Source organism: Dermacentor variabilis, chromosome 7 (assembly GCF_050947875.1).
Source record: "Dermacentor variabilis isolate Ectoservices chromosome 7, ASM5094787v1, whole genome shotgun sequence".
NCBI classification, from domain to species: domain Eukaryota; kingdom Metazoa; phylum Arthropoda; class Arachnida; order Ixodida; family Ixodidae; genus Dermacentor; species Dermacentor variabilis.
This window is the reverse complement of record NC_134574.1, coordinates 4,136,709-4,164,662: the sequence shown is the minus strand read 5'-3', so window position 1 is coordinate 4,164,662 and position 27,954 is coordinate 4,136,709. Positions and strand designations below refer to the sequence as shown.

At 47.9% G+C, this 27,954-nt stretch overlaps 1 protein-coding gene across 3 annotated transcripts in view; it reads right to left on the bottom strand.

Moving 5' to 3' along the window:
• LOC142587287 (saccharopine dehydrogenase-like oxidoreductase) overlaps positions 1 to 27,954 on the bottom strand; it is a 277,502-nt gene that overhangs the window by 32,292 nt on the left and 217,256 nt on the right. For all 3 annotated transcript variants that reach the window (XM_075698167.1, XM_075698166.1, XM_075698165.1), the window contains one exon: positions 5,772 to 5,828. In XM_075698167.1, the coding sequence (XP_075554282.1) occupies positions 5,772 to 5,828 (57 nt within the window). The remainder of the gene's footprint in view (positions 1 to 5,771; positions 5,829 to 27,954) is intronic.

Sequence of the window (27,954 nt, the reverse complement as noted above, 5' to 3'; positions counted from 1 at the left end):
CCTACATTAACGCACAAACCCTTGCATGCATACACTTGAAAACACCCCTCACCAACTGGCGAGTTCCCAACTAGCCCAACCGGCAAGACGCTTTCTTCACGAGGAGACGACCGACGACGCCATTGTAAGTAACGTGTGGAGCTGACGATGCCAAGGACCACCAAGGACCAAAACATCACGAGAAGAAGACGAATCCACAGGATGTGTTTGACACCTTCGACACAATGCGTTCCTTTTTCGATAGCAATGTGGCATTGGACCGCTTCTTGCAGTGTGAAGGTAGAGCTGTCAAGTTGCTGCAAGGCAAGGCTTGGCAAAGTAAGCTTACCAACTTTTGGCAATAGATATTTGTGTTGCAAGTCATTTTTCAGTCTTCTTGTGCCAACAAATTTCCTGCCAGAGCTAATTTTTTTGCTTTCCCTGGTGATTTCCTTGTTGTGGGTTTCGACTGAACATTTCTTCATTGCTCAACAAAAAGGATTTCATCTTCTGTCACTGTTGCTATATAATTATCACTTTACTGACATTGAAATACATCACAATGCATAATTACACAAAGCTACTCTCAATCCGTTGACTAGACAGCAGTCTTTGGTGACAGTGCTTGCCAAGTTTGTTGTTGTTCGTACCGTCCATGGCCACACCTTTCCTCACTGTGGTGCTTGGTTCAAACTTACATGAGAGCAGCAATTACACACAACTGGTTTTCGTGCCTCCACATCACACAGCCACTGCATTTGCTGCACGCTCTGCCATGTGGCCTGCTTGACTTTCAGCTTGACTGGACTTGTGTTGGCTGTGTCGACATATTCCAAAGCAATTAAAAGGGCCCTGAAACAATTTTGACGATTTTATACAAATGTACTGAGTCGTTAGAGTAGGTCCTTCTGATCATTAATTGATGCATCCAAGTGCTCCGCATAAAGCATGTAATTTATTATAAGGTTTTAAAAAAATTTACGTCTCTGCCGATCACAGCAGACTGCTCGGCTGAATTTCAAGCTACCCATTTGATGTAATTTACCCCAATGACGTTAGTAGGGTGGGCTATCTGATTGGTTGCCCAGGGCGCTTCATCAATAATTTTTCCAACTTTATGGTGAAGAAATGTTGTTCGTAATAGTTGGAATGTTAGTTCATTTGTTTCTATAAAAAGAAAGTAATAGAAATAGAATGCACAAGAACAATTTCTCACTACACTTAAGCACTTCCACGAGAGCTCCGCAGTCAGAGTCGGTCTCAGTCTTCTCACGGGCACCATGATTCGACTTTGTTGCGTTGTGGGCTGCAAATGTAGTGACTGGAAATATGTCAAGCTGCAACATCGTGTCCCTCTGCAAGGCAGCGGACGAGTGGACTGGCTGCAATGCATCGGACTGTCGCTATCCGATCGGCGCCAGGATTTGCGTGTTTGCGGCAGTCACTTTACACTGGAGGATTACTACCACAATAGCGTTTCACGAGTCTGGAATTCGGGTAAATGCAAGTGCAAGGAGACGGGGCCTGGCACTTTGCCCATGCTGTTTCACGGGATGAGCAGAAGCACTAATGTGAATGGTCTGCCCGGAGCAGCCACCTGGTGGCACAGAGCTCAACCACACACAGTAGCAGTAACGAAATGTATTCTTCTTTGCTGCTGGTGTAAATTTTTTTCAGGAGTGTAATCGTTAACACATGTTTATAAATGTTTAAAATGTTTTGCACTTGGTTAGAGCAATATTAGCACTTTGTTCGGCTGGTTAAGCTCTGCGCCAACAGGTGGCTGGACCGTGCGGACCGATCAGGCCCACTCACGTACATCTACGCTATAGTTCCTTCATCAGCTAGAGTTTATGCCTCCACCCATTCGTCAAAACGCCCAGCTCGCCTGTGGTTATCGGAATACCAGACACGTTCGGTGCTGCGACAGAATGCTCACAACGCACGTTACTTCGATACCTCTCGCTTGGGGTCGACTGCCAAGCAGCTGGCAGAGAGTTTGGAGAAGTTCGCACGCTCACTCCTGGAGAACCGGAAGGCGACGACATGACATGCCATCATGACGCAGAGCCAGTGAAGGCGGAGCTTAGCCCTGATCACTCGGCGAACGAGTTAAGGAGAAAATGTATGTCTATGGAGGAGGTTAACTTGTAACCATCCGTAGCTCTTAATATGAGACGCTTCGCACAAATTGTGGTACGAACGATTCACTTTAGCTGTACCCTACGCATTTACAAAATTTGTCCGTACCATTTCAGGGACCCTTTAAGTACTACTTCAAAATAATAATAATAATATTTAGACACAAGCGGATATAATGCAACTTATGCCTCTTTTTACTGACTGTCGTCATTGTTATCGTTTTCAAATGATTTAATCTTTGCTGTGTGACAGCACGAAGTGATAATGACATTAATCTAAAAAAATGTCATTTCTTAGAAGTGACATTAAATTTGCCATGTGACATCAGTATAACAGAATGGTTGTATGATGTGATGCATAATGAAGAGCTTTCACACCCATTGTATCAGTTGTCAGATCAAATCATAGAGAGCTGCAAAGTTCCAAACACAGTGCTTCAACATTTCCGTTCCAGTTTTCATCAGTTTAATGAATTAAACATGGTCTGCTTCCTACAGGCACCAGAATACAGCTGAACCGATTTATAACGAACTCGATAGTTCCACGAAAAGTGGTTGTTGTATCAGCATAGTTCGTTATATATGGACTCCGTCTTGAAAACACTCCAAAAGTGACCGCTCTAAAGCTGGCATCAGCAGTTACAATTCGGCAGCACGTTGGTTCGAAAACTAGATTTTCAGTGTCATATTTGTTCCCAGTGCATTCCCAAGCCTAGCTGCAAATTACCGTTAGAAATGTCCATCTCAAGAGAGAGAGAAAAACAAAATTTATTAAAATAAATAAAATCCTACATAAATAAATACAAAAATTAAAATAAATAGGAACCGCACGGTCCCTCAACAGGTCCTGGGCGTGGGTGGAGCCCTCAGTCAAGGACCTCATGAGACGTGGCCGCACAACGCGCTCTTACAACCAGACTGAGCTGGTCCCGGGAGTTGACGCTAGACAGCGAAGAGTTCCCACTGTTGCGTGTGAAAAACGAAATGCAGCATCATACAGCTCTTTCAGAACAGTGCCCAGTTCCGATCACCTGCCATTTCGAAACTGCAAGCACAGCTGGCATTTTTTATTTGAGACCTTGTGATTTATTTTACTACTACCAGCGGGGCACGACCGTATTCTGCATAAGAGATCTAAGCATTTTAGATGGCCGGAACAAAAACCATGCGAACTACTGCGGCATGCCGCCATTCTGTGAAGGTCTCGGACATTGTGGTCTCTGCCATCACGACTGCGTGTCAGCCGGACGAAAGCCATTAAATAACATTATCTATGTCACGTCGGGCGAAAAAAATGAAATGTTGGAAAGATTTACCACGAACCGTTATCGGCAATCAGCTGCATGTAAACAAAGCATTGCCAAACTGTGATCTCCTGATAACAGCATAGTAACTGCAGCGGTGACGTAGAGGTAGAGCATCCGCCTCATGTGCAAGATGCCGAGCGATTTTCCACCGGATTAAAAAAAAAAAAATCTGCATGTTGATCAAATTGCATAAACAGGCCTGGAGTGCGGCCTCATCCCGGTGACCAGAACCGGTAACGCACTCCCTCACCAGAGCAGGATTGGCCACCCTGGTGAAGTACTTGGCCACAACCTCCTATATGAATACAACAATCAAACCCCGGCCCTCAGTCCCCAGAAGCTGCGAAGCAACTGACCACGGTGGCGGTCATACCTGCGACGCAGCAGAGGGTGCTAAGAATCCATGGTTCCGGACAGGCCGCCATTGGAATCTGAACCTGGCAACATTTAACGCTAGAATGTTATCTAGTGAGGCGAGTCTAGCAGTGCTATTGGAGGAATTAGAGGGCAGTAAATGGGATATAATAGGGCTCAGTGAAGTGGTAAAGGAATACATCTACTTAGGACAGGTAGTGACCGCGGATCCGGATCATGAGACTGAAATAATCAGAAGAATAAGAATGGGCTGGGGTGCGTTCGGCAGGCATTCTCAGATCATGAATAGCAGGATGCCATTATCCCTCAAAAGAAAAGTGTATAACAGCTGCGTCTTACCAGTACTCATGTATGGGGCAGAAACCTGGAGGCTTACGAAAAGGGTTTTACTTAAATTGAGGACAATGCAACAAGCTATGGAAAGAAGAATGATGGGTGTAACTTTAAGGGATAAGAAAAGAGCAGATTGGGTGAGGGAACAAATGCGAGTTAATGACATCTTAGTTGAAATAAAAAAAAAGAAATGGGGGGGGGGCATGGGCAGGACATGTAATGAGGAGGGAAGATAACCGATGATCAATAAGGGTTATGGACTGGATTCCAAGAGAAGGGAAGGGTAGCAAGGTGTGGCAGAAAGTTAGGTGGGCGGTTGATATTAAGAAGTTTGCAGGGATAACATGGCCACAATTAGCACATGACTGGGGTAGTTGGAGAAGCATGGGAGAAGCCTTTGCGCTGCAGTGGGCGCAGCCAGGCTGATGATGATGAACTGCCGAACCTTTGCAACATTCCATGGCAGCAGCGCACTGACTCGGGCCGCGTGAATATCGACAGCAATGACAGGAATGCTTGAGTGGCCACTGCTCCCATGGTGGAAGGACGTAGATGGTCATTCCAAATTGATGAAACAGGCATAATGCCCACGGTACCAACTCTTTAGTCAGCTTTGGCGCAGTAGAACTGTGTTATGCAGTGAAATATACACAAAATATTGTAGTAGGGGCCACCCTGACGGAATACCGTACGTGTCCCTTAATTATACACATGCGCATCTGCCGCTCCTGGTCACAGCATGAGCACCGAGAGATCTAATAACTGCACTGGCAACCACTTCGACTGTTTCTAATGTGGTGCTTTTTTGAGGGAAGCATGAGCACTTCCTGTATGTAGGAGACATACGATTTGGTCGACGACTGGACACGGGTGGCAAACTGTTTTCATGCAGCCTGTTGGCGACCTGACGCGTTGCCGAACAGGTCACGAAGCCTCTCTTTTAATATGTCCCAGCTGGAAAGCTCGACCTCATGGGTGTGAAACCAGACACGCGGTTTCCAGTCCAGATAAATGATCACATTGGCAAGCATGATGGTAGGGTCCCAGTGGTGGCTTTGGCTAACACGCTCATACATGCTGAGCCAGTCGTCGACATCAACACCATTTTTGGGTGGAGAATGTCCCAGGATCCCGGAGACTAGGAACCGTAACGTACGTTGCGGATGGCGATGGGGTGGGTCCATCGGAAGCCATGGCTGAGAAGACGACAGTGCGGCTGCAGTGGAGCTCCATGGCGAGGACGGGGAACGTTCCACCTCCACCACAATGTTACGCGAAGGACGAGTCAGTATGACGAGCAACTATTTACAGGTTATTTTACAACAACGGTTGCAGCGGTGACCGGTTAGATTCACAGCGCGAGCCCAGTTCGTTCTTCCTCTTTTCTGGAGTGATGGCGCCCACGCGTCTCATTCAAACAAACATATACCACACGCGTGTAGCAATATTCTTAGACGTATTAGACCAATAAAGACTATATTCTTGACTAGAGGACAAAGAGAAGCAAGATTGTGAGCACTGTGGCATAAGTGTATGAAAGAAACAATCTTTGTTGTGTGCTCTGCCCTCACACTGTGTTGTAGCAGTGCGTGCACCTGCAAAGAGAAAGCAAAAGCAACGACAGCTTTGTACCAACCTGCTCCCTGGTAGGGCCACCATGCTTTACCATGCCGGCTGAGAAGAAGCCCGGGAACTGCAAAGAAGATTTCATTGGTTGATTGATTGATTGACTGCCAGGGTTTGACGTCCCAAAGCAAAATACAGACTGGGAAAGACTGGGAGAGAGATGTCAATGCATAGCAGAGGGCTCCACATTCAATTTTGATGACTCTATATTTTCTACAGTGTGTTCCCAGCTTAGTACACCAGCCTTTTTGCATTCTGACTGTATTGTAACATGGCCATGGTAGCTCAAAATTCAACCCACAAGTTTGTGCTCTGAAATGGAACATCTTAGCTGGAAAGCGACCTCTCTGCCTGGCACACAAGACACTCACAGCTGTAACATCATCATGTGGGAGAGCTGGTTCATCTTGAAGCTTTTCAACTGAAGCAGACCAAAAAATACATAATCCCAAGTTAAAGTTTTGTAGTGTATGAATGCTCCTATTCACTTGTTTTCTGTGTGTGAGAGAAAGGCTTACGAAGCTGAATTTCCCGAATAAAATTTAATCTGCCATCAGCTATCTGTCTGCTCTACCTATTCACAGTGCCAGAAGCATCAATACAGGACACATACTACGAGTGTGCCTTCGTCCTCCCCATCCTTGCCCCACCCCCCGATGCCTCACACTTGTCCCCAGGCGGTTGAATGTGGCTTCCCAACTTGAAGTTACAAGCAGCAGGTACGAGTAGTACGTGGCACATTACATCAAAGCAGCCCTTTGACAAGCCACAGGCCACTGAATGCCTCTTTTTATTGGAAGTTAACAGCCCAGCTCTGGACATAAGGCTCCAAGCTCCACAAAAATTGTTGCATTCTTAAATGTTGCGCTCGATCACTTACACACAGCCCAAAGAAAATAGGGAGTTTTATATTTTGTGCACCCAAATTCGTGAAACACAAACCACTGGGCTTGCAAAAGAATGAAAAGAGCCTACAATGGAGCCTGGGTTTTTCCATATACAAAAAAACTTTGGTATACTGTTTCCAAAACTCCCCGATGCCGCTGAGAACTTATAACCACAACAAAGGTAACAGCAGATAGATGTAGCTAGGGTACAGATTACTTTTTTATCTGAACATGGCCTTGTTCCTTGAACCCGGTCAGTTCCCTTGTTCCTAGCACAAAATGCCACCTTTGTTATTGGTTAAAGACTGTAAATGACACTGACTGATATTCTGTACATGCAAATTAACATTTTTGAAGAACCCATACCTTTGAAATTGTTTCTTAGATGAACAGGCACAGCATTTGTTTTCTAGCAAAGATATTTCATAAAAGATTCCTCAATTATCTTTCACATGTATAGGTATGCAATGAACAATAATGAATGAAAAGGCACAAAAGTCTTTGATATGGTGACCTTACATGGCAAGGCATGCTTTTAGGACAAGCAAACTTTTCATTACTTGAGCTCAGCACAGCCACACTTGCTTGAATAAAAAATTACCATCCCAAGAAATCTTGAGCATAAAGTTTTTTTTTTGCTTTATTAGATGGATGTTGACTACATTATCATAGTACAGTAAAACAGCCTTATTAGGTACCTACTTAATAAGTAATTCTCGTTTAAATATAGTCACGACAAATCCCCCACCCTGCTGCCATTGAATTTGCTAACCGCTTAAGCTGTAGTCAATTACTGCATGCCAAACGTTTAGTGCATAGTATTGTTAAGTGTGGAAAAACACAGATGAAAGAGGCTATATACAGGGTATTTACACTGGACACTATATACACAATATAGTGTAATATATATACACTATTACGCTATATACAGGGTAGTACACTGCAGCCAGACCGCGAGGCCGACACTCGCCCGCGCCAAGGGCACAGACCCACTTCGTCGTCGTTCTTGTGGCGGCTCGTCTCTTGAGCATCGCTCGATGATATCGTAATATTACCCCCCGGCGGCAAAAGCACCGTCATGGTGCTGTTAAATATCCAAGGTGCATGGAGAGTTGCAGGGCTTGAGTCGGGCAACGTGGACAATGTCACTGGTTGTCACAGCGGATGACGTAGTGGGCGTGGCTAGAGCGATTTCGTAGGTTACATCGGTTACTTGGCGAAGCACGCGATATGGGCCTGTGTAGCAGGGAAGCAGTTTTTCACAAAGGCCAACTTTATGCGATGGTGACCAAAGCAACACGAGGGTGCCGGGCACAAAATGGACATCACGGTGATGGAGGCCGTAGCATTGCTTTTGTTTGCCTTGAGAGACTTGTAGACGAGTGCACGCAAGTTTGCGAGCATGGTCAGCATAGGCGATAGCATCACGGGCATAAGCGCTAGTTGAAGCTGTGGTGGACGGAAGCACAGTGTCCAGTGGTAGCGTCGGTTCACGGCCATACAAGAGGTAAAAAGGCGAAAAGCCAGCAGCTTCGAGACGGGAAGAGTTATACGCAAATGTAATGTAAGGTAGAGCCTGGTCCCAGTCACGGTGGTCGTCTGAAACGTATTTAGATAGCATGTCTGTAAGGGTGCGGTTCAAACGCTCAGTGAGGCCGTTCATTTGAGGGTGGTAGGAGGTGGTAAACTTATGCTGTGTTGATCAGGCACGCATGATGTCGTCAATGACTTTGGCTAAGAACGTACGGCCATGGTCTGTTAGCAATTGACGCGGAGCACCGTGAATCAAAATGATATCATGCAGGAGGAAGTCTGCAACATCAGTTGCGCAACTGGTCGGAAGAGCGCGAGTCGCGTAGTCCACCGCGACGGCAACCCACTTGTTTCCTGATGTAGATTCCGGAAATGGGCCGAGGTCTAAGCCGACACGATGGAAGGGCTCGGCAGGGATGTCGAGCGGCTGCAGATAACCAGCGGGCGGCTGGGAAGGCTTCTTGCGTCGTTGGCAAAGTTCACAAGCAGCTACGTAACGTCGTACGGAATGGGCAAGGCACGGCCGGAAAAAACGGCGACGTACACGGTCGTAGGTTTGAGATACGCCGAGGTGTCCTGCCCTTGGTGCGTCGTGGAGCTCTTCTAGAACGGTTGAGCGGAGGTGTTTAGGTATGACAAGTAGGAACTCAGAGCCTTCCGGATGAAGGTTACGACGGTACTCTGTACTGTCGTGGAGGACAAAGAGGCATAGAGTGGCGTCGGCCGGAGAGTGTTCAAAAAGGTCTATGAGTACTCTGATGTAGGCGTCACAATGTTGCTTGTCGGCGGAATGAAGCAGCTGCGACACAGAGAATACACAAGCAGCACTGGTAATATTGGAAGAGTCAGGGTCGTCAACAGGGTAACGCGACAAGCTGTCAGCGTCTTGGTGCAAGCGGCCAGACTTGTAGACCACGGAATACGAAAATTCTTGTAGTCTCAAAGCCCATCAACCAAGCCGGCTTGTAGGATCTTTTAGGGATGAGAGCCAGCAGAGAGCATGATGGTCAGTGACTACGGAAAAAGGGCGGCCGTAGAGGCAAGGACGGAACTTCGCAACCGCCCAGACAACAGCAAGGTATTCGCGTTCCGTAATGGAATAGTTGCGCTCCGATGGTGTGAGGAGGCGGCTCGCATAAGCAATAACGCGATCCTGGCCACGCTGACACTGGGCTAAGACGGCACCTACGCCATGACCGCTGGCATCTGTACGCAATTCTGTAGGGGCATCAGGGTCGAAGTGGGAGAGAATGGGTGGTGAGGAGAGAAGAGTGACGAGACGAGAGAAGGCGGCGGCTTCTGCAGTACCCCACGAGCATTGCACGCCTTTCTTCAAAAGATTAGTGAGGGGTCTAGCAATTGCCGCAAAATCTTGAACAAAACGGTGAAAGTACGAGCATAGCCCAACAAAACTTAGAACATCTGCGGCTGTCTTCGGAACCGGAAAGTCTCGGACAGCGCGAGTTTTGTCGGGATCAGGAAGCGTCTCCGGAAGCGTCAGCGAGGTGGCCCAGAACAGTAATTTGGCGGCGGCCGAAACGACATTTCGTCGAGTTAAGTTGCAGCTTCGCCTTTTGAAATACATCAAGTATAGCTGTTAGACGCTCAAGGTGAGAGTCGAACGTGGGTGAGAAGACGATGACGTCATCGAGGTAGCAGAGATATGTGGACCATTTGAAACCACGGAGCAAGGAGTCCATCATACGCTCAAAGGTGGCAGGGGTGTTGCATAATCCAAACGGCATTACCTTAAATTGGTATAGGCCATCAGGTGTGATGAACGCAGTTTTTTCTCTGTCCATATCGTCAACAGCAATCTGCCAGTATCCAGAATGAAGATCAATAGAAGAGAAATAGCTGGAACCGTGGAGGCAGTCAAGGGCGTCGTCTATACGTGGGAGCGGGTAGACGTCCTTCTTAGTAATGTTGTTCAGATGGCGGTAGTCTACACAGAAGCGCCACGTGCCATCCCTCTTCTTAACCAACACTACAGGTGACGCCCAGGGACTTGAAGAAGGCTCAATGATGTTTTTGTCCGGCATTTTGTTGACTTCATTTTGAATTACTCTGCGTTCCGACGCAGAAACTCGATACGGTCGTCGGTGAATAGGAGTAGCATCGCCAGTAAGAATCCGATGCTTGACTGCGAGCGTCTGGCCTAAAGGGCGATCGTCGAAGTCGAAAATATCTCTGTAGGACAATAATACTTGGTAAAGGTCTTCAGCCTGCGCAGAAAACAGGTCCGTTGCAACCATTTTCTGTATCTTGGGATCCGCGGCTGAGGCTGGCACGATGGGCCTGCTAAGCTCGCAAGAAGCATCGGTCGATAAAGTTGCCATGTGATGGTCGCCGAGACAATCAACGTTGGCGAGGCAAATACCTCGCAGTAGAATTTGCTTTGCCAATCCAAAGTTTAAGATAGGCATGAAAGTGCAGTTAGCAGTAATAGTAAGTATACTGTGAGGCACGGTAACGTCATATTGTGGTGGAATGTCGGGCAGAGGAGTGACGAGGTACTTGCCATCAGGGACTGGTGGGGAAGACAAGAGTTCAATATAGGCTATTGATTTTGGCAGCAGGCGAATAAAGCCGGTGGGGCATAGGCGGCACTGGGGTGTGTCAGAAGGTTCTGTGACAATCGGCAACTCAAGGCGAAGGGTACTGGAAGAGCAGTCAATAAGAGCAGAATGCGCGGAGAGAAAATTGAGGCCGAGAAAGAGGTCGTGGGAACAATGAGCAATCACGGTGAACAGGACAGGAGTGTGGCGGTCGGCGATGCTGACACGTGCCGTATACATGCCGATGATGGGCACAGTACCGCCATCTGCAACACGGACAATGCGTGCCGACGCTGGGGTGAGGAGCTTGTTCAGTCGTCGCCGGAAGGCAGCACTCATAATAGAAAGGTGCGCACCTGTATCGATGAGTGCCGTGACAGGATGGCCATCAATGTCAACGTCAAGAAGGTTTTGGTTTGTGTGTAATGTGAGCAGAGGATTTGAGGGCAGGGTGGACAATGCAGCTTCACCTCCAGAAGCTGCAGTGCCTAGTTTTCCGGCTGAATCCGGGAGGCGGTAGGCGATGGAGAGAAGCGACGGGGTTGAGGCGAATGAGACTGATGGCGTCGAGGTGAAGGAGAGTGGCTGAAGTGAAGGTTCGGGGCAGGAGCATCAGCGGCAATGGGTTCATGGCGGGTGGCATAGGGAACAGAAGGTCCAAAGAGGCGGGAATGAGCGATGGTGTATATCCGAGGAGGTGGTGGCCATCGGTTGCGGTAGTGACGAGCGACGTGGCCGATGCGACAGCAGTGGAAGCAGATCTGCCTGTCATCAGGGGTACGCCATTCGGATGGGTTGCAGCGAGATGTGGCAGAAAAGGACTGCCGGGGACGAGGAGGGCTGCTAGAGAACTGGAGAATTGTGGGTGGAGATGATGAACACACGGAGTTGAGACCCATGTTCTCAAATTCCTGTTTGACGACGGCCTGAATCAGCGCAATCGTGGTTGCTGGTGGATCGGGAGGCGTCGCGGAGAAAGCTGGCAAACAGGCGGCCTCGAGCTCGCGGCGAACAATGTGTGTTACATCGTCACAGGGGGTGGTCTGACACGGTCGACCCTCACATGTCGACGTAGCAGCAGTGTTGGGTAGCCGCGTGATGTGATGTGTGATACGGCAGCTCTTAGCTTGTTCAAGGCGATGGCATTCTTTGATGATGGCGTCGATAGTCGAGACGTGACCGAAAACAAGCAAATTGAAAGCATCGTCGGCGATGCCTTTTAGCACATGCGACACTTTATCTGCTTCAGACATCGTATCGTCAGCTTTGCGGCAGAGAGCCAAGACGTCGAGGATGTGTGAAACGTACGGCTCTGTAGATGTCTGGACACGAGAAGCAAGAGTGTTTCTCGCGGCAGCCTTGCGCCCAATGGGGTCGCCGAACAGTTCCCTGAGCTTTTCTTTGAAACTGTCCCAACTGTTTATCTCGTCGTCATGCGTTTGGTGCCACACGCGTGGGGTGCCGCCAAGACAAAAGATGACATTGGCGACCATGATTGTTGGATCCCACCTGTTATTAGCACTGGCGTGTTCATAGAGCTTGATCCATTCGTCAACGTCCTCTCCTTCCAGGCCAGAGAACATACCAGGGTCGCGATGTTGGGCAACCGTGATGATTGGAGCAGTTGGACAAGCCGAAGCCATTGCAGAGGCTGTCTCGTCACCGGGAGGCATGGTGACAAGCTCGATGTACCGACCACTCCGGAGTTCCGTGGTGAGGACGGGGATCGCTGACCTCCACCAGAATGTTACGTGTGGAAAAACACAGATGAAAGAGGCTATATACAGGGTATTTACACTGGAGCCAGACCACCAGGCCTACACTCGCCCGCGCCAAGGGCACAGACCCACTTCGTCGTCGCTTTCGCGGCGGCTCGTCTCTTGAGCATCGCTCGATGATATCGTAATAGTACATTTTATTTTTTGGCATCTACAAGGCCAGATTTGTGGAAATGTCATGCGCGCAAGCCATAGATAATGAAATTGTGGCGCCCGAACATTTCACGGACAGCTGTCCCCCCCCCCCCCCCGATAGTGACGTCAAAACACGCTAGCCATGACGTGCTTCTTGCTCCCATAGCTTCCGGTACTCCCAGTGATTAATGACAACAACATGGAAGCCGGTGATGGCCCTTTCGTGTGTTGACCATTATGAGGGCATTTGCAGCAAAGTGGGGAAACTGGCTCGCGGCATGGCTGAGTTTGAGGATGCTGCAAGGCCACCACATTGGCAAGTGAAATTCAAAAAATTTTTTTTCAGCCTGCTTGCACATAAAAATTGTCTTCGTGTGTGTCTGAGTAACTGAAAATGAATTAATCCAGTTTCAATAGTAAGGACTAACGTTTATTTTACTCAAAAAGAAAACAAAAGGGCAGAGTTAGTAAAATGCACAGCGAATAAAATACCTTTGAAAAAAAAAATGGTATAACCCATTGCAAATTAAGTCAAACATTCTCAAATACGAATAAAAAGGAGATGCATATAAAAGCAAATATTTTCGAATGTGAGCTATTTCCATAAATTGATTGCTCATTGATATGAAGCCCGAACTTTTTAAAAAATGTTTGTGCGCAAACAAACAGGGACTAAGAAAAGGAGCAACACAAGGATGAGCGCTTTTCCTCGTCCTTGTGTTGCTCCTTTTCTTCGTCACTGTTTGTTTGCGCACAAAAAGTTTTTTAAAAATGAATCTGTTCCAACTAGGCCAAATCGCAGTTATGCCTGAACTTTGTCACAAGTGACATTCTCTCAAGATTTAGTAAGTCAACCTCAACTGTCCTGACATATTCTCACCCCGCGCACAAAGCATCAGTGTTGCGTTTCACTGCTTTAAAGAGTTTATTTTGGTTTGGATGAAAGACACCTGCATGTCGGTGTCAGCCAACACTTTGCTTTTTGCGCTCAAGCTCCTTCAAAGAAGCGGAGGCACGCTTTCTTTCCCATTCACTCCTCAATGCGTAAGTCGTTTCTATTCTCGTCCTTGTTCTGCCACGCGTTCACCTCATGGACCATTTGAAGAATTCTCTTAGTCACTTGTACAGTCAACGTCCGATTTTTCGAACTCCCTAGGGGCGGCTAAAACGACTGAAAAATAGGGCAGTTGGAAAAAATTAATGCATATATGCCTATTACTGCCCTTAAAGGCTCAAATCGCCACAGGCACATCCGAAAAAACTCTGAAGGCCTGCTAGTACACGTATTAGGCATACAGGTGCTTGTACTGTGACAGGTGACGGTGGGTGCATGCGTGTATAATTAAGGAATACATATTGTGTCCAGTGACAATTGCCCCTTCTCACGCTTGTTATGCTTCACCTCAATACTTCTGTGTATGCTTCATTGCGTAACACTGCCATACTGAGGCAAAGCTGACTTTCGGAAACCGGCATTATGCAACGCGTTGTGCTTTCCAAGCTTCAAAGTCGAGGACCACAAAGGCGGAGTCGGTTCCATTGCTCAAAGCGGCAAAGTCTTTCAATGAAAAACATGGCATAGAATGACAAGAAGCTTAACAGCGAACATCGAAGCAGCTAGGCCTAGCGTTGCCGCGGTGGTGGCTACGGCTGTCAGCGAATCTGCGTGCGAGAGGGCCAGTTAGAGCTAGGCATCAAGGTAATGAAAATGGCGGCAGTGGTGGTGGCTTTGAATAATGCCATTTTGGACTTGCAGCGACGGCAAAAAGTCCGAAGGACGGCGAAGGATTCTTGCATCCGAAATTTCAGATGTGCTTCTACAATGACTCTAGGGGTAGTGCCGCGATGCTGTCCGAAGTATCGGGCGTCCGGAAAGTCGGTCGTTGATGGTACACAGGCAACTCCTCCAGCGGACGACACAGCATCAAAGAGGATTCGTTACGATTCCTCTCCATTACTCGGGCCAGCATTACCTCAACTTTCATTCCCTTTCAACAAAATTACTGCTCCTTTTCCCTTATAGAAACAGAAATTCCCCGAGTTTTCCCCGAGTATTTCCAGACTATTCAAAATCCCTGAGAATTCCTGGTTTTCCCGGTTGGTAGACACCCCGATTTCAATTTCGCACCAAAACTCTGACACCAGGACATCATTGTAGCGTCGGGGATTCCAAATTGTGTTTTTTATATTTACAATACAATATTGTAACGTAGGTTGGGGATGGAGTCTTACAAAACATACGCTTCTCTTTAATGGCTGGCCAGAACAAGAGCGTGCAGCCTACCCACTTCATCGTCTTTCGTGGCGCCGACCTTTGCGCGCGCCATCCTGCGGTGCAGGTGCCCCATATCTTTGTGTCAATTGCCCCCCATGTGAAAAGCGACCGTCTAGGTCGCGTCAAAAAGTTCTTTCAGTGACATAAGAAATGGAGCTCCTCAGGTGCATCTCGACATTCACGTACGCGTATAGTATGATTTCATGCGCATTACATGAACAACTTCAGTGTGAGGACGACGACGGAGTGAACCGGGGTCAGAACTACAGGGGACGACTTCGTAGATCACGTCACTGAGGTGGCGTGTAACCTTGTAGGGATCAAAATACCAGTGGATCAACTTTTCCGACGAACTTGTGTCGGACAAAATACCGACGGACGAGCGTCCAGACCCACACGCAGGCACCGGTATTGTAATGGACATCGCGTCGACACTGATTGTACCGAAGGGTGTTGGTGTGCCGATGGCTCAGGATGCGATGCCAAGCAAGCTGGCGTGCCTCTTCGGCTCTTTGTACGAACTCTTCCACATGTTCGCTGGTCGGGCTATTATCAGCCAGAGGTAGCATGGCGTCAAGCGTTGACATGACGTGGCGCCCGTATACAGGTTCGAATGGCGTAAACTGTGTAGTCTCTTGTACAGCAGTTTTATACGCGAAAGTCACATGGGATAAGATCTCGTCCCACATCTTGTGCTCTATTTCTACATACATGAAGAGCATATCAGCCAGCGTTCTGTTCAGACGTTCCGTTAATCCATTGGTTTGAGGGTGATAGGCAGTGCTCTTGCTGTGAGAGCTATGCGTCAGCTGGAGAACGTCCTGCTTAAGTTCCGCTGCAAATGCTGTACCGCGGTCGGCGATGAGAACAGACAGTGCACCATGTCGTAGGACGATGTGGCATGCAAAGAACTTGGCCACTTCATACGAATTTGCTTGCAGAATAGCTTTGGTTAAGTAGTCGGTAGTGACGACTATCTATCTGTTGCGCAAAGAGGTCACTGGGAATGGCCTAAGTATATCCATTCCTATTTGTTGGAACGGTACTTGAGGAGGGTCCACAGGATGGAGAAAGCCAGCTGGTTTAACTGGTGGTTTCTTTCGGCGCTGACGATTGCGGCAGGTCTTCACGTACCGTTGCACAGAAGAATGAAGCTGGGGCCAGTAATACTTCTGTTGTATCCTTGCTAGTGTCTTACGGAATCCCAGGTGTCCCGCGCATGGCACATCATGGCAGGCTTGCAAAATGTCTTGGCATAGCACCGACGGCACGCCAAGGAGGTACGTATTGGGACTGCTTTTGCAGTTTTTTCTAAGGACATTGTTGTGCAAGTAGTATGATGATAAGCCACGCACGAGCGAGCGGGGTAAAACATCTTCAACTCATTGGAGGTGCTCGACCAGCGGCAGCAGCTCAGCGTCAGCGCGCTGGTGCTCAGCCATCTTTATGGCGTCAATAACGCCGACAAATGGGAAGTCGTGGTCGGGGTCCGATCACGTCGTAGGGAGTGGTGCACGTGACAAACAGTCAGCGTCACTGTGCTTCCATCCAGATCGGTAGACAACTGTAATATCGTACTCTTGTAAGCACAGGTTCCAACGGGCTAGTCTGCCTGAAGGATCAAGGCAGAAAGTTGGGCTAGTTGGTGTGTCATCATTATTCAAAAGACTAGCGCAAAATAGCAGGGACACAGACAGAGAAGACGACAGGACGAGCGCTAATCAGATGAGCGCTGCCTGAAGGATCCTTGAGGTTGGCAAGCCAGCACAGGGCGTGGTGATCGCTGCCGTACGGTCTACCGTACAAGTAGGGTCGGAATTTACCAATTGCCCACAGAACCACTAAACATTCTTTTTCAGTGGTTGAGTAGTTTCTTTCAGCCTTGGTGAGACTGTGGCTTGCATAAGCAATGGTGCGTTCCCCACCAGCTTGCCACTGCACAAGAACTGCGCCGAGACCCGCATTGCTGGCATCAGTATGAATTTCAGTGTCAGCGTCTTCTTCAAAATGATCAAGTATTGGGGCCTCTTGCAAATGCTTGCGCAATTCATTGAACGACTGCTGCTGCTCGTCAGCCCAAAGGAAAGGTGCATCGTCGCATGTAAGCCGTCAGAGGCTCAGCAATTCTCGAGAATCCCTTGACGAAGCGCCTATAATATGCGCACAAACCAAGGAAGCGTTGGACAGCCTTTTTGTCTTTGGGTGGTGAAAACTCGGGGACGGCAGCTAACTTGTCGGGGTCTGGTCGGACGCCTTGAGAACCAACGACATGACCAAGAAATTTGAGCTCTTGGAACCCGAAGTAGCATTTTTCAGGCTTGATGGTGAGGCCGGCAGTATGGATTGTAGCGAGGACACTCTCGAGTCGTGCGAGATGTTCATCAAACGTGCTCGAGAGCACGATGGCGTCGTCCAAGTATATGAGGCAGGTTTGCCATTTGAGTTCAGCAAGCACGGTATCCATCATCCGCTGAAAGGCTGCAGGTGCGGAACAGAGACCGAAGGGGAGAACTTTGAACTCATAAAGCCCGCCAGGTGTCGCAAACACTGCTTTCTCACGATCCTGTTCATCAACTTCGATTTGCCAATACCCTGATTTAAGATCCAATGAAGAAAAAAACTTGGCATGTTGTAGACGATCCAATGTGTCATCCATGCGTGGCAACGAATAAACATCGCGCTTGGTGACACGGTTCAACTTTCTGTAATCTACGCAGAAGCATAGTGTCTTGTCTTTCTTTCCAACACTACAGGGGAGGCCCACGGGCTGGTGAACAGCTGGATCACGTCGTCTTGGAGCATCTCTTTCACCTGATGCTTGATCGCTTCCCTTTCCACTGGGGACACTCTGTAAGGATGCTGACGAACAGGATGTGCGGATTCGTCCGTAATAATACGGTGCTTTGTGATGGATGTGCGCCGCGCTTTGGATGACGTTGAAAAACAGTCTGCAAATTAATTCATGAGACTCAGTAGACAGTCTTTCTGATGGTCTGGCAGAGCAGCATTAACGTGAATCCATTCATTTAGGCTGGGTAACTCAGATTGCTGAGACGAGGCAGTTTCCAATGTGGCAATGTCAGTAACATCAGTGATTTCGTGAAGAAATGCGACTGTTGTTCCTCGCGGTACATGCCGATACTGGTTGCTAAAGTTTGTTAGCAAAATGACTGAACATTTGTTTCGCACCTGAAGAAGACCTCTAGTTATACAAATGTGGCGCTCAAGAAGCAGGGGCATGTTTGCCTCAGCAATTCTTTCAGCGTCGTCCTCCATGTCGCATCGGACAAGGATAAGCACACTGCTCTTGGGTGGCAATGTGATGTGATCGTAAGCTATGCGAAGCGCGATGTCACGGCCGTGGTCATTACTGTTCGCTATGGCTTGCTTAGTAGCGAAGCTGACTCTAGACTCTTGCAGGTCGATGATGGCACCGTTCGCCTGAAGGAAATCCATGCCGAGTATAAGGTCCTTTGAACATTCAGGAAGAATGACGAAGTCGCCGACGTACGTGAAGCCCCAAATGTTGACTCATGCAGTGCACCGGCCCATTGGAGTTATGAAATGCCCTCCTGCAGTACGAATCTGAGTTCCGGTCCATTGTGTCGAAACTTTGTTCAGTATACGCGTGAGATTCTGGCTCATAACAGACGTGTCCGTACCTGTGTCACTTTATGGCCCTCTATGGTAACTGGTACGTTGCAGGATACTGACACTGAACTACACTACTTTCTCTGCATCTCAATTACATCATATCGTGGTCGTCGTAGTGGAGGATTTTCAGCGTTCGCAATTTCAGTGACCTCCCCTCCGCAGGTCACTGGACTCAGTTTTCCTGGGAGGCTGGGCTGGGTGAGCGATGCCTCTTTGCTCTCGGCGTCAAGAGGGGGCTGGAAGACCTGTTTTGGGCGGGTGATGGTGACTGGGGTTCACGGAATCGTGGGGCAAACAAGGTCCTGATGTCCGCGAAGTATGCTTCTATCTCCAGGGAGCATTCACCATTGTGCGGGCACGGTGCATTCAGTGAAAATCCACGGAGCTCAGCTCGGCGGTAAGGACATGCCCTGTACAGGTGATCGGCTTCACCGCAATGAAAACACAAGGGCCTCCGGTCCGCAGTGCGCCATACGTCGCTCTTGCGGGATGGTCGTGTTTCAGCCATGAATGGCGTGCCGCGAGGCCTGAAGTCACCAGTTGCTTGTGCAACGGTGCGCACACTATGAAAGTCAGGACGTCGCTCACATCGTGAAAAATTGGGGACAACGAACTTCGCGCAGCTTCCGCATACAACATGCGAGGTTGTGGCTGCCATACCTCATGCTGTGGTGTCTCACTTCGCTCTGGGACTTGGACTGCCTCCTGATTTCCTCCCAGACAACCTCAGCCAGAGCGAGTCGCTGTACCGATGCCGGAGCCACCTGAAGCTTTTGGAGCTTTTCTCGAACAACAAGCCTAATGAGCTCCCGCAAGGCGTTGGTATTGTCCAGGGGTACAGGGAGAGGATCACACGATAGGGACGACACATCACGGTTGTACTGCCTTGTTCGCTGCTGCAGTGCCTTTTCTAATGATACAGCTTTCGCAAGAAACTCTGCAACGGTCTTTGGTGGGTTGCGTATTAGGGCACCGAATAACTCTTGCTTGACATCGCGCATCAAGTTCCTGAGCTTCTTCCGGCATGGACGGACCCGCACGTCGGAAAAGTCGGCACATATCTTCGACAAACATTACGACGCTTTCGTTCGGCCTCTGTACTCTTGCCTGAATTGCAGATTCAGCTCGCTCCTTGCGATCGAGGCTGGCATATGTGCCCATTAGCTGCCATCAGAATTCATCCCATGTCGATAGGGCCGCTCCACAGTTCTCAAACCATGTCCGCGCATAGTCCTCGAGGGCAAAGTAGGCGTTGCATAGCTTGCGCTCTGGAGTCCAGCCGCTGAATTCTGCGACACGCTCAAAGTGCTCGAGCCAGTCCTCTACATCCTCGGATGTGTCCCCATGGAAGGACGTGGGGATTCGCGGCTGGTTGAGGACGATTTCGGTCGGCGGGGTCGAGGAAGAAGATGGAACCAATGTATTCATCCTTCTGACTTGATTGGGTAAAGGCTCGTGCTCAGGCAGCAGTCCTTGAAGTCGGCAGCTTGTCCGTACGAGCACAGGAGTGCTCGACCGGACTTCGTACTGGGCTTGTGGACGGTGTTCGATCTAGGAGTGGTAGCATGTACTCCACACCTCCACCAGAAAAATGTAATGTAGATTGGAGACGGAGTCTTGCAAAATATATGCTTCTCTTTAACCCTTTGACGGTCAATGACGTAAATATACGGCGCCGCGAACAAGTCCGAAAATGGTCGATGCCGTATATTTATGGCACCGTCTGTATGTTTAAAAAGCATGCCAATTTCCTAACTTTTTCTTTTCTGTCATGTGCTGTCACTATGTGGGGATACAGGGAATTTTTTTCGCGCACCTCCCTCTCTTGGTTTTTGTTCCATGGTTTGTTTTAGCACTAGTTTGCTCCAGTGCGTCTAAATACTACCGCTCGCGCATTGGCGTGAGCACGGGCGGGCGGTCAATTGGATTTTGTTTTGCGGGCGGTTTCGGCTTTTTGCGCTTGCGAAACTGATGGCTATCTCATTCCTAATCGCTCAAAGGGCGACCGCTTGTTTCTCCCTCATTTAGTGCTCACAGGGGTGTGCATAGGAAGGATGCCGCCGTGCATGCATTTCCGTTTCTTTTCTTTTTTGTAAGACTCGCGAAAACTAACTGCCCTAGTTGGTAGGCGATAAGATGAAGGTTAGCGGAAGTTTTTCACACAGTTGCTTTTTTTGATGGGCACACAACCAAACAGTTTTTGTGAGTGCGCACACCTACGCAGTTCGATTACGCTATGGACGTACGTATTAGTGTAAGAGCAGGAACGTTTGAGGCTTGCGAAATATTCTCGTGTGCGGATTTTCAAAGCCTTGAACTATGTGCATAAAAATGCATCAAATTTTAAATTCTGATAAGCTTATTCCATTTTTTATTGTTGTTATTCATGAATGAAGAGTGCATAAATACCAACGCAAGATATTTTTTTCTCACTTTACGGTCACCCTAGAAAAATTATGGTAATTTTTTTTCGCAATAAATCCCTAAGAAAAATCGGAATCTGCAATAAAAAAATCAACCCTGGGCGGTCGCATATGGCGAGAAAAATCGACCCTCAAAGGGTTAATGGAGGGCCAGAACAAGAGCGTGCAGCTTACGCACTTCATCGTCTTTCGTGGCGCCGACCTTTGCAAGCACCGTCTTGCGGTGCGGGAGCCCCACATCTTTGTGTCAATATGTTTATTTAACATCATACAGATGTTTGGTGCACCAGCAAAAAGCCTTGCAGAAGGGTTGAAATCCGGGCCAGTTGGTACATACTTTAAGGAAAGAACCAGTTAAAAAACACAAAGGACAAGAGACAACCTCTCCTCTTTTTCCTTAAAGCAAAAAGCCGATCAGAAGGCTTGACGTGGCCGATGCACCCTACAGAGGCTTGGCAGTGGTACACGAGAACATACAAAGAAACAGCGTGAAAACATTTTAAAAGGAGAGATAACAAACACAAGATAACAAAGTTGGCATTGTTTTAGCTTTATATGCATCGATTGAGATTCCTCGTTTAACAAATGCGGGAGAGTGTAGCACAACATTTGGCAACCATAATTAGTATGGGTCTTAGGTACAAACCATTTCAAACTAGTTCGTGTGGAGTGCTTAGGCTCTTTGCATGTTCATGTGGACAGCTGTAACATAAAACAGTTATTTTTCCTAACACTTGCTTTATACTGTTGGAGGAGTAAAATTTCATACAACTGGGAAAGGGGGTTATACCAAGTGCCTTAAAGATAGGCTCAGTGTGTTCTAGTCGTGGCGCATTCAATATTTCGAATGGCTTTCTTTTGAAGGAGATGCAAGCAGTTGGTATTGGTAAAAGATGTGGTATACCAAACCAGAAAGCAATAGTTACCAACAGAAGAGAACAGTGCATTATACAACATTTGCCTAATACACTTCAGCATGAAGTATTTGGGCCCTGTTGGCTCAGTAAAGGTTCCAAAAACTTGCCATGTTTAATATTAGGATGCTTTAGAGCACAATGTAGTCAATCTGTAGCACTAAATTCCCTAGCAAATGCCATCAAAATGCATGACGTCACAGCAAGCAGGAGTCGCCACCCGTTCACCGTTTGACCCTTTTTCTGGCTCACCAAGCATCTTCTTGCAGTAAAAGTGGTGCTCTTGGTACTCTGGAAAGGCAATTTGCTAATGTAAAATTAATTTTTTTCTATAGTGTCCCTTTAAGTGTAGTTGCTGTTGATAATGTTTGCACAAGAAAACGAGGGAAGATGGCCAACCAAAATGTTTAAAAGCAGTTGTTACTCAAGATGATAATGTGTGAAGGGTTGCAAAGGCTCACTGAAAGAGCCAGGCCAGCTTGTTCTAGTTACTGTATTTGCTGAATGTTGATAAAGGATGGGAGGAAGGCAATCTAAAAGTAATCAATTACATTTTAGTATATGCTTAATTATTTTAATGGTGCAGTGCAATCAATTACATTTTTGAAAGAAGTAATTGCAATTGTGGTCAGGTTACATTTTTGCTATAATGTGTACATGCCTGCTCAGTATACAGGGCAGCCCCAATTATTCTTCTGTCCCATTTTGTGATGACAAGCGCAAGGCTTGTCATCACTACATCGAGATCAGCTCATGGTTGTCAGAGTGCCCACAACAATGCATCCTCGAACCAATGCAATGGCCAATCACTGCTTTGAAACACACGATGTTGCATTAAATTAAAATTATGGGGTTTAAAGGGACTGAAAACTGGCCAGAATGTGTTGCGAGACATTGATGAAACGAAATGACCAGGATTTATAGTGACAGAATCCTGCATGCTGTTTGCGGTGTATGTAGGAATTATACTAATTCTAAATTGGTAAAGAAGGTCTTAAAAACCAGTAAGTGGCGAGGCCTGGTGGTGAAATCTTGGTGCTTCAGATGTAGTCTATAAGATTACTGCACGTAAGTCGACCATTATTAACTAGAACATAATTATTGCTTTAAATTGCAGTTGTTATATAATTAGACACTTGCTCTTTATTCTATGCTTTGGAAATCAAAAGCGCGTGCATGTCTATGGCAACACGCTGAACTGCATATCACGTGTAAAAGCATCATTTTGTTTTCGACCCGATTGGTTTTGTTTTGACTGGTTAAATACCAAAGCAGTGAACAGGAAATCATAAAAAGACGTAGCTGTTATCGCAGAAATGCTTCAACTTTTCGGAAAACATGAATCGCAGGAACCTCGACTTGATAAACAAAATAACAGTTTCTCAGAGTTATGGCCACACTTGTCGTCTGCCTCCCACTAATGCCAGTGTCGCTATCGCGCTCACCTATCCTTGTTTTCAGCATGCTTCCAGTGAACGACTACATCCACACTGCAGATAAAAAATAATCTGATAAAGAGTGTTCCACGACTTTTCTGCATTAGCACTTTATGACTAGACTGGTAAGCTTTTCATTGCATTAAAATATAGGCACCGTGAAAACAGGTTGTCAGTCTCTTTAACGTTCCGAAAGTGCAGTGATTTTCATGAGGGACACTGTAGTGGGGGATCCGGATTAGTTCTGACCACTTTGGGTTCTTGAACACCCACTGATATCTAAGCACACAAGTGTCTGTGCAGTCCACCAGAATGCGTGGCTGCCACCACCTGTCCTGCAGGCTTGTGCTTAGCACCACAGCCACACTTGCAGTGGGTTATGGTGATGCATGTACAGTTGCCAACATTAGACATTATTTATTTCATCGTAAGATTGTACATGAACATAAGCAAACAACTGTTGGGCCCATAGCCGAGGCTAGTGTAGGCCCACATGGTATACGTGCATACGTGCAATGACAATCAAAACAGAGATGAACAATCGCGTATCGGTTGTACATAATTAATCAGGATGAGAAACAAAAGAGGAAAAACATCAGTGCAGCATGACATAATAGTTCTGCAGAAACCCGCAAGGTGGAGAGAAGTAATTAATAAAGGGAAAATGAAACATCCACCCAACTGTAGCTAAGTGCTACAAAGGAAACCTATACGGGTTCCTCAAAAGAAAAGCTTCGCAGTTGAAGAAAAATTCATCCTGGTCCGTGACTCGAACTCGGGACCACCGCCTTTCCGGGGCAGCCGCACTACCATCTGAGCTAGCCAGGCAGCTAGCAGAGGGCAGGCAAAGTCTAATTTATCAACAACTCAGAAGCAACGGCAAGAGTTTGACGTAATGGTTCTGCGGAAGCCCGCAAGATGGAGAGAAGATAATAATAAAGGGAATGAGACATCCACCCAAACTGCATTCTGCCTTGACTGGAATGCGGGTGCAGTGGCCTACGTTAGAGTCTGTGCAAGGTGGAAGAATGTTACAGCCAGTGAGCCACTACAGGAAGTACAGTGCAGTCCCCTTATAATGATACCAAAAACAAAAAATTCAGTCATTATAACCAATGATCACCGGTATATCTAGACTGCCGTAAAAGAAAAAAGCTGCCAAACATGCCTTTGCAGCTCCGAACCCAAATTTGCTCTTTGCACTAAAGAATAGACATTATGGAAAGTAGACTGTGAAAAAAAAATGTTTGTTTATAAATCTAGAGAGCGTGCCAAGCGTCAGGAACGGTGAAGTAGCCAGAAATCTACACTTGCTTTCATGGCATTTTCAGGTTGAAAACCGCAGTGTGCATCACATCCTACAGCTGTGCGATGAACACTTGTGGCGATTTAATTGAGCGTGCATGAAATCCACGAGCAACCCAATCGACGAAAGTGCACTTTGCGTGACCATTGGGGTTGGGGTCAAGGACGGGCCATTATCAATCTTCGTAGTCACTGCCGCTGCTGTTGTCGCCTTTGTCACACAATGCCACCGTCCCTTGCGACAACAATTGCCTAGTCACAGATCTCTCTGCAGAACGAGGCTGCACTATCCGCAATCAGAAACTTCTCCATCGAAGCCCTACCTGTTTCATCGTCAGTAGCGACATGTTCCAAGAGCTCGGTAATGTCAGCGACTTCCACTGTGTTGGTTTCGCTAACACGGGGGTTTCACCTTGGTGCACAAGCCTGCCTTGTTGAAACAGTTGCTTACAGCGAAAGAGGGCCACTAACCCTTTTTCTGTCTATCACCATGGCCACTGGTTCCGGCGTTCAGTATAACGGCGCTCCCGATTTTCAGAGTCATCAATATTGTTGACTGCAAAATCTCATACTTTGAGTCTTGCAAGTATGAGTCTTGCCGAACGCTTGTAACTGCGACCCGTTCGCACGGGTAGCAGTTACAAGCGTTCGGCGAAGAACAGCAACCACGAGCTCATGCTGGTAGCAACAGTGCTGTGGTGCAGGCAGGCTACTCTTCTTCACAATTGCCCTTTGCAGAAAAAGGCGCCATCCTGGTGGCTTAAGGCGAAGATACTACTACTGGGTCGTAGTACGGCTTAATGCGAGAGAGGTGGACAAGTTTGCGGCCGCGATGGCGTAGGTTCGTCGGTGGCATGAGGGGCTCTATGACGTAATTGACGGAGGACTTGCTCCAGAACGCAGTAGGGTCCTAGGTATTTTGCGACAAGTTTTGAGGAGAGGCCGGGTGTAGTAGCGGGTACCCAAAGTCATACGAGAGAGCCAGGCGAAAAAGTTGGTGCAGAACGGTCGGCAGGTTGACGGGATTGCTGCTGCCACTGGTCCTCGGTGAAAAAAGAGCGGGGAAGCTGGCGGCATTCCTCGGCATGATGAGCAGCTTCAGATAGCGGAGTACTTTCGGATGCGTCAGGTGTATATGAAAGAATGGTATTGAGCGTAGTAGAAGGTTCTCGTCCGTATAGGTGAAAGTAAGGGGAAAACCAGTAGTTGCTTGGGCCGCAGTATTGTACGCATACATCACGAAAGGGAGAACTTGGTCCCAGTTTGAATGATCAGAGGCGACGTACATAGAGAGCATATCGCCAAGAGTATGGTTGAAGCGCTCGATCATGCCGTTAGTTTGCGGATGGTACGCTGTACTGGTGCGATGGACGATTCGGCATTCGTTGAGTAGTGCCTTCAAAGCATCGGAAAGAAAGGTGTGGCCTCTATCGCTCAGAAGTTCGCAAGGGGCACCGTGGCGTAGAACGAAATGTCGTAACAGAAACGATGCAACGTCGCGGGCGGTGGCCGTCGGCAGAGCAGCTGTTTCAGCATAGCGGGTCAAGTGATCCACTGCAACAATAATCCAGCGGTTGCCTGCTGGAGTGGAGGGTAGCGGTCCGTATACTGTATGTCTATACCAGCACGATCAAAGGGCCAACTAGGGCAGGGAAGGGGTTGTGACGGGTAGACTTGTCTGGGAGGTAATTTTCAGCATTGGCACTGAGCACAGGAGCGAATGAACTTTCTGACGCAGTTATACATGCCGCGCCAATAAAATCGGATGCGTAGTCGAGCATAGGTCTTGAAGAGGCCGGCATGCGCGCACTGAGGGTCTGCGTGGAAAGCGTCGCAGATAAGGTCACGGAGGTGACAGGGTATCACGAGAAGCCACTTGCGACCGTCAGAGAGGCAATTACGACGATAAAGAAGGCCGTCGCGAATGCAGAAGTGGGTAGCCTGGCGGCAAAGAGCGCAAGATGGTGAAGAGGTGAATGCATCAGAAAGGATGCTGATGAGAGCACTGATCCAGGGATCCTTGCACTGCTCCGATGGCGTGTTGCGTAGTGCATGAGATGTAAGTGTGGGCTCAAGGGCGGATAGGCAAGCGCAGTCAGCGGAGACTGGTGAGCGAGAAAGGGTGTCAGCGTCCGTGTGTTTGCGGCTGGAACGGTAGAGAACATGGATGTCGTACTTCTGTAGCTTAAGGGCCCAGTGAGCAAGTCGGCCAGATGGGTCCTTAAGGGCAGACAGCCAACAAAGGGCGTGATGGTCAGTGACGACATCGAAAGGGTGACCATACAAATAAGGACGGAATTTTCCAAGGGCCCAAATAATGGCTAAACACTCATTCTCTGTAACAGAGTAATTAGCCTCGGCTTTTGTCAGAGTTCGGCTCGCGTAGGCAACAACATATTCATCAAACCCCACTTTTCGTTGCGCGAGTACGGCGCCACGTCCGACACCGCAGGTATCGTTGTGGACCTCTGTGGGGTCTGCAGGATCGAAGTGGCAGAGGATAGGTGGCGAGGTTAGCAGGTGGCGTAATTTCGTGAAGGCGTCATCACAGGCGGGCGACCAAGCGGAAAGTTCTTTGTCGCCACTTAGAAGGGCTGTCAGGGGTGCACTTATGGAAGCGAAATTTTGAATGAAACGTCGGAAGTATGAGCATAAACCAAGGAAACTTTGAAGCTCCTTTAACTTCTTTGGTTGCGGAAAGTCTGTGACAGCGCGGAGCTTGGCTGGATCCGGACGGACGCCATCTCGCGATACAACATGGCCTAGAATAGTGAGCTTTTGGGTGCCGAAACAACATCTTTTAAAGTTAAGTTGAAGTCCCGTGTCAGTCAGGCATTTCAAAATTGCCTGAGACGGCTGAAATGTGTCCGGAAATCAGCGGAAAAGACAACTACGTCATCCAGGTAGCATAAACATGTGTTCCATTTCAGGCCACGTAACATATTATCCATAATTCTCTCAAAAGTGGCTGGAGCGTTACACCGGCTGAAAGGCATTACGATGAATTCATATAATCCGTCAGGTGTTACAAATGCCGTTTTAGCTCGATCATCATCATCATCATCAGCCTGGTTACGCCCACTGCAGGGCAAAGGCCTCTCCAATACTTCTCCTACAACCCCGGTTATGTACTAATTGCCATGCCATGTCGTCCCTGCAAACTTCTTAATCTCATCCGCCCCCTTAACTTTCCGCCGTCCCCTGCTAAGCTTCCCTTCCCTTGGAATCCAGTCCGTAACCCTTAATGACCATCGGTTATCTTCCCTCCTCATTACATGTCCTGCCCATGCCCCCT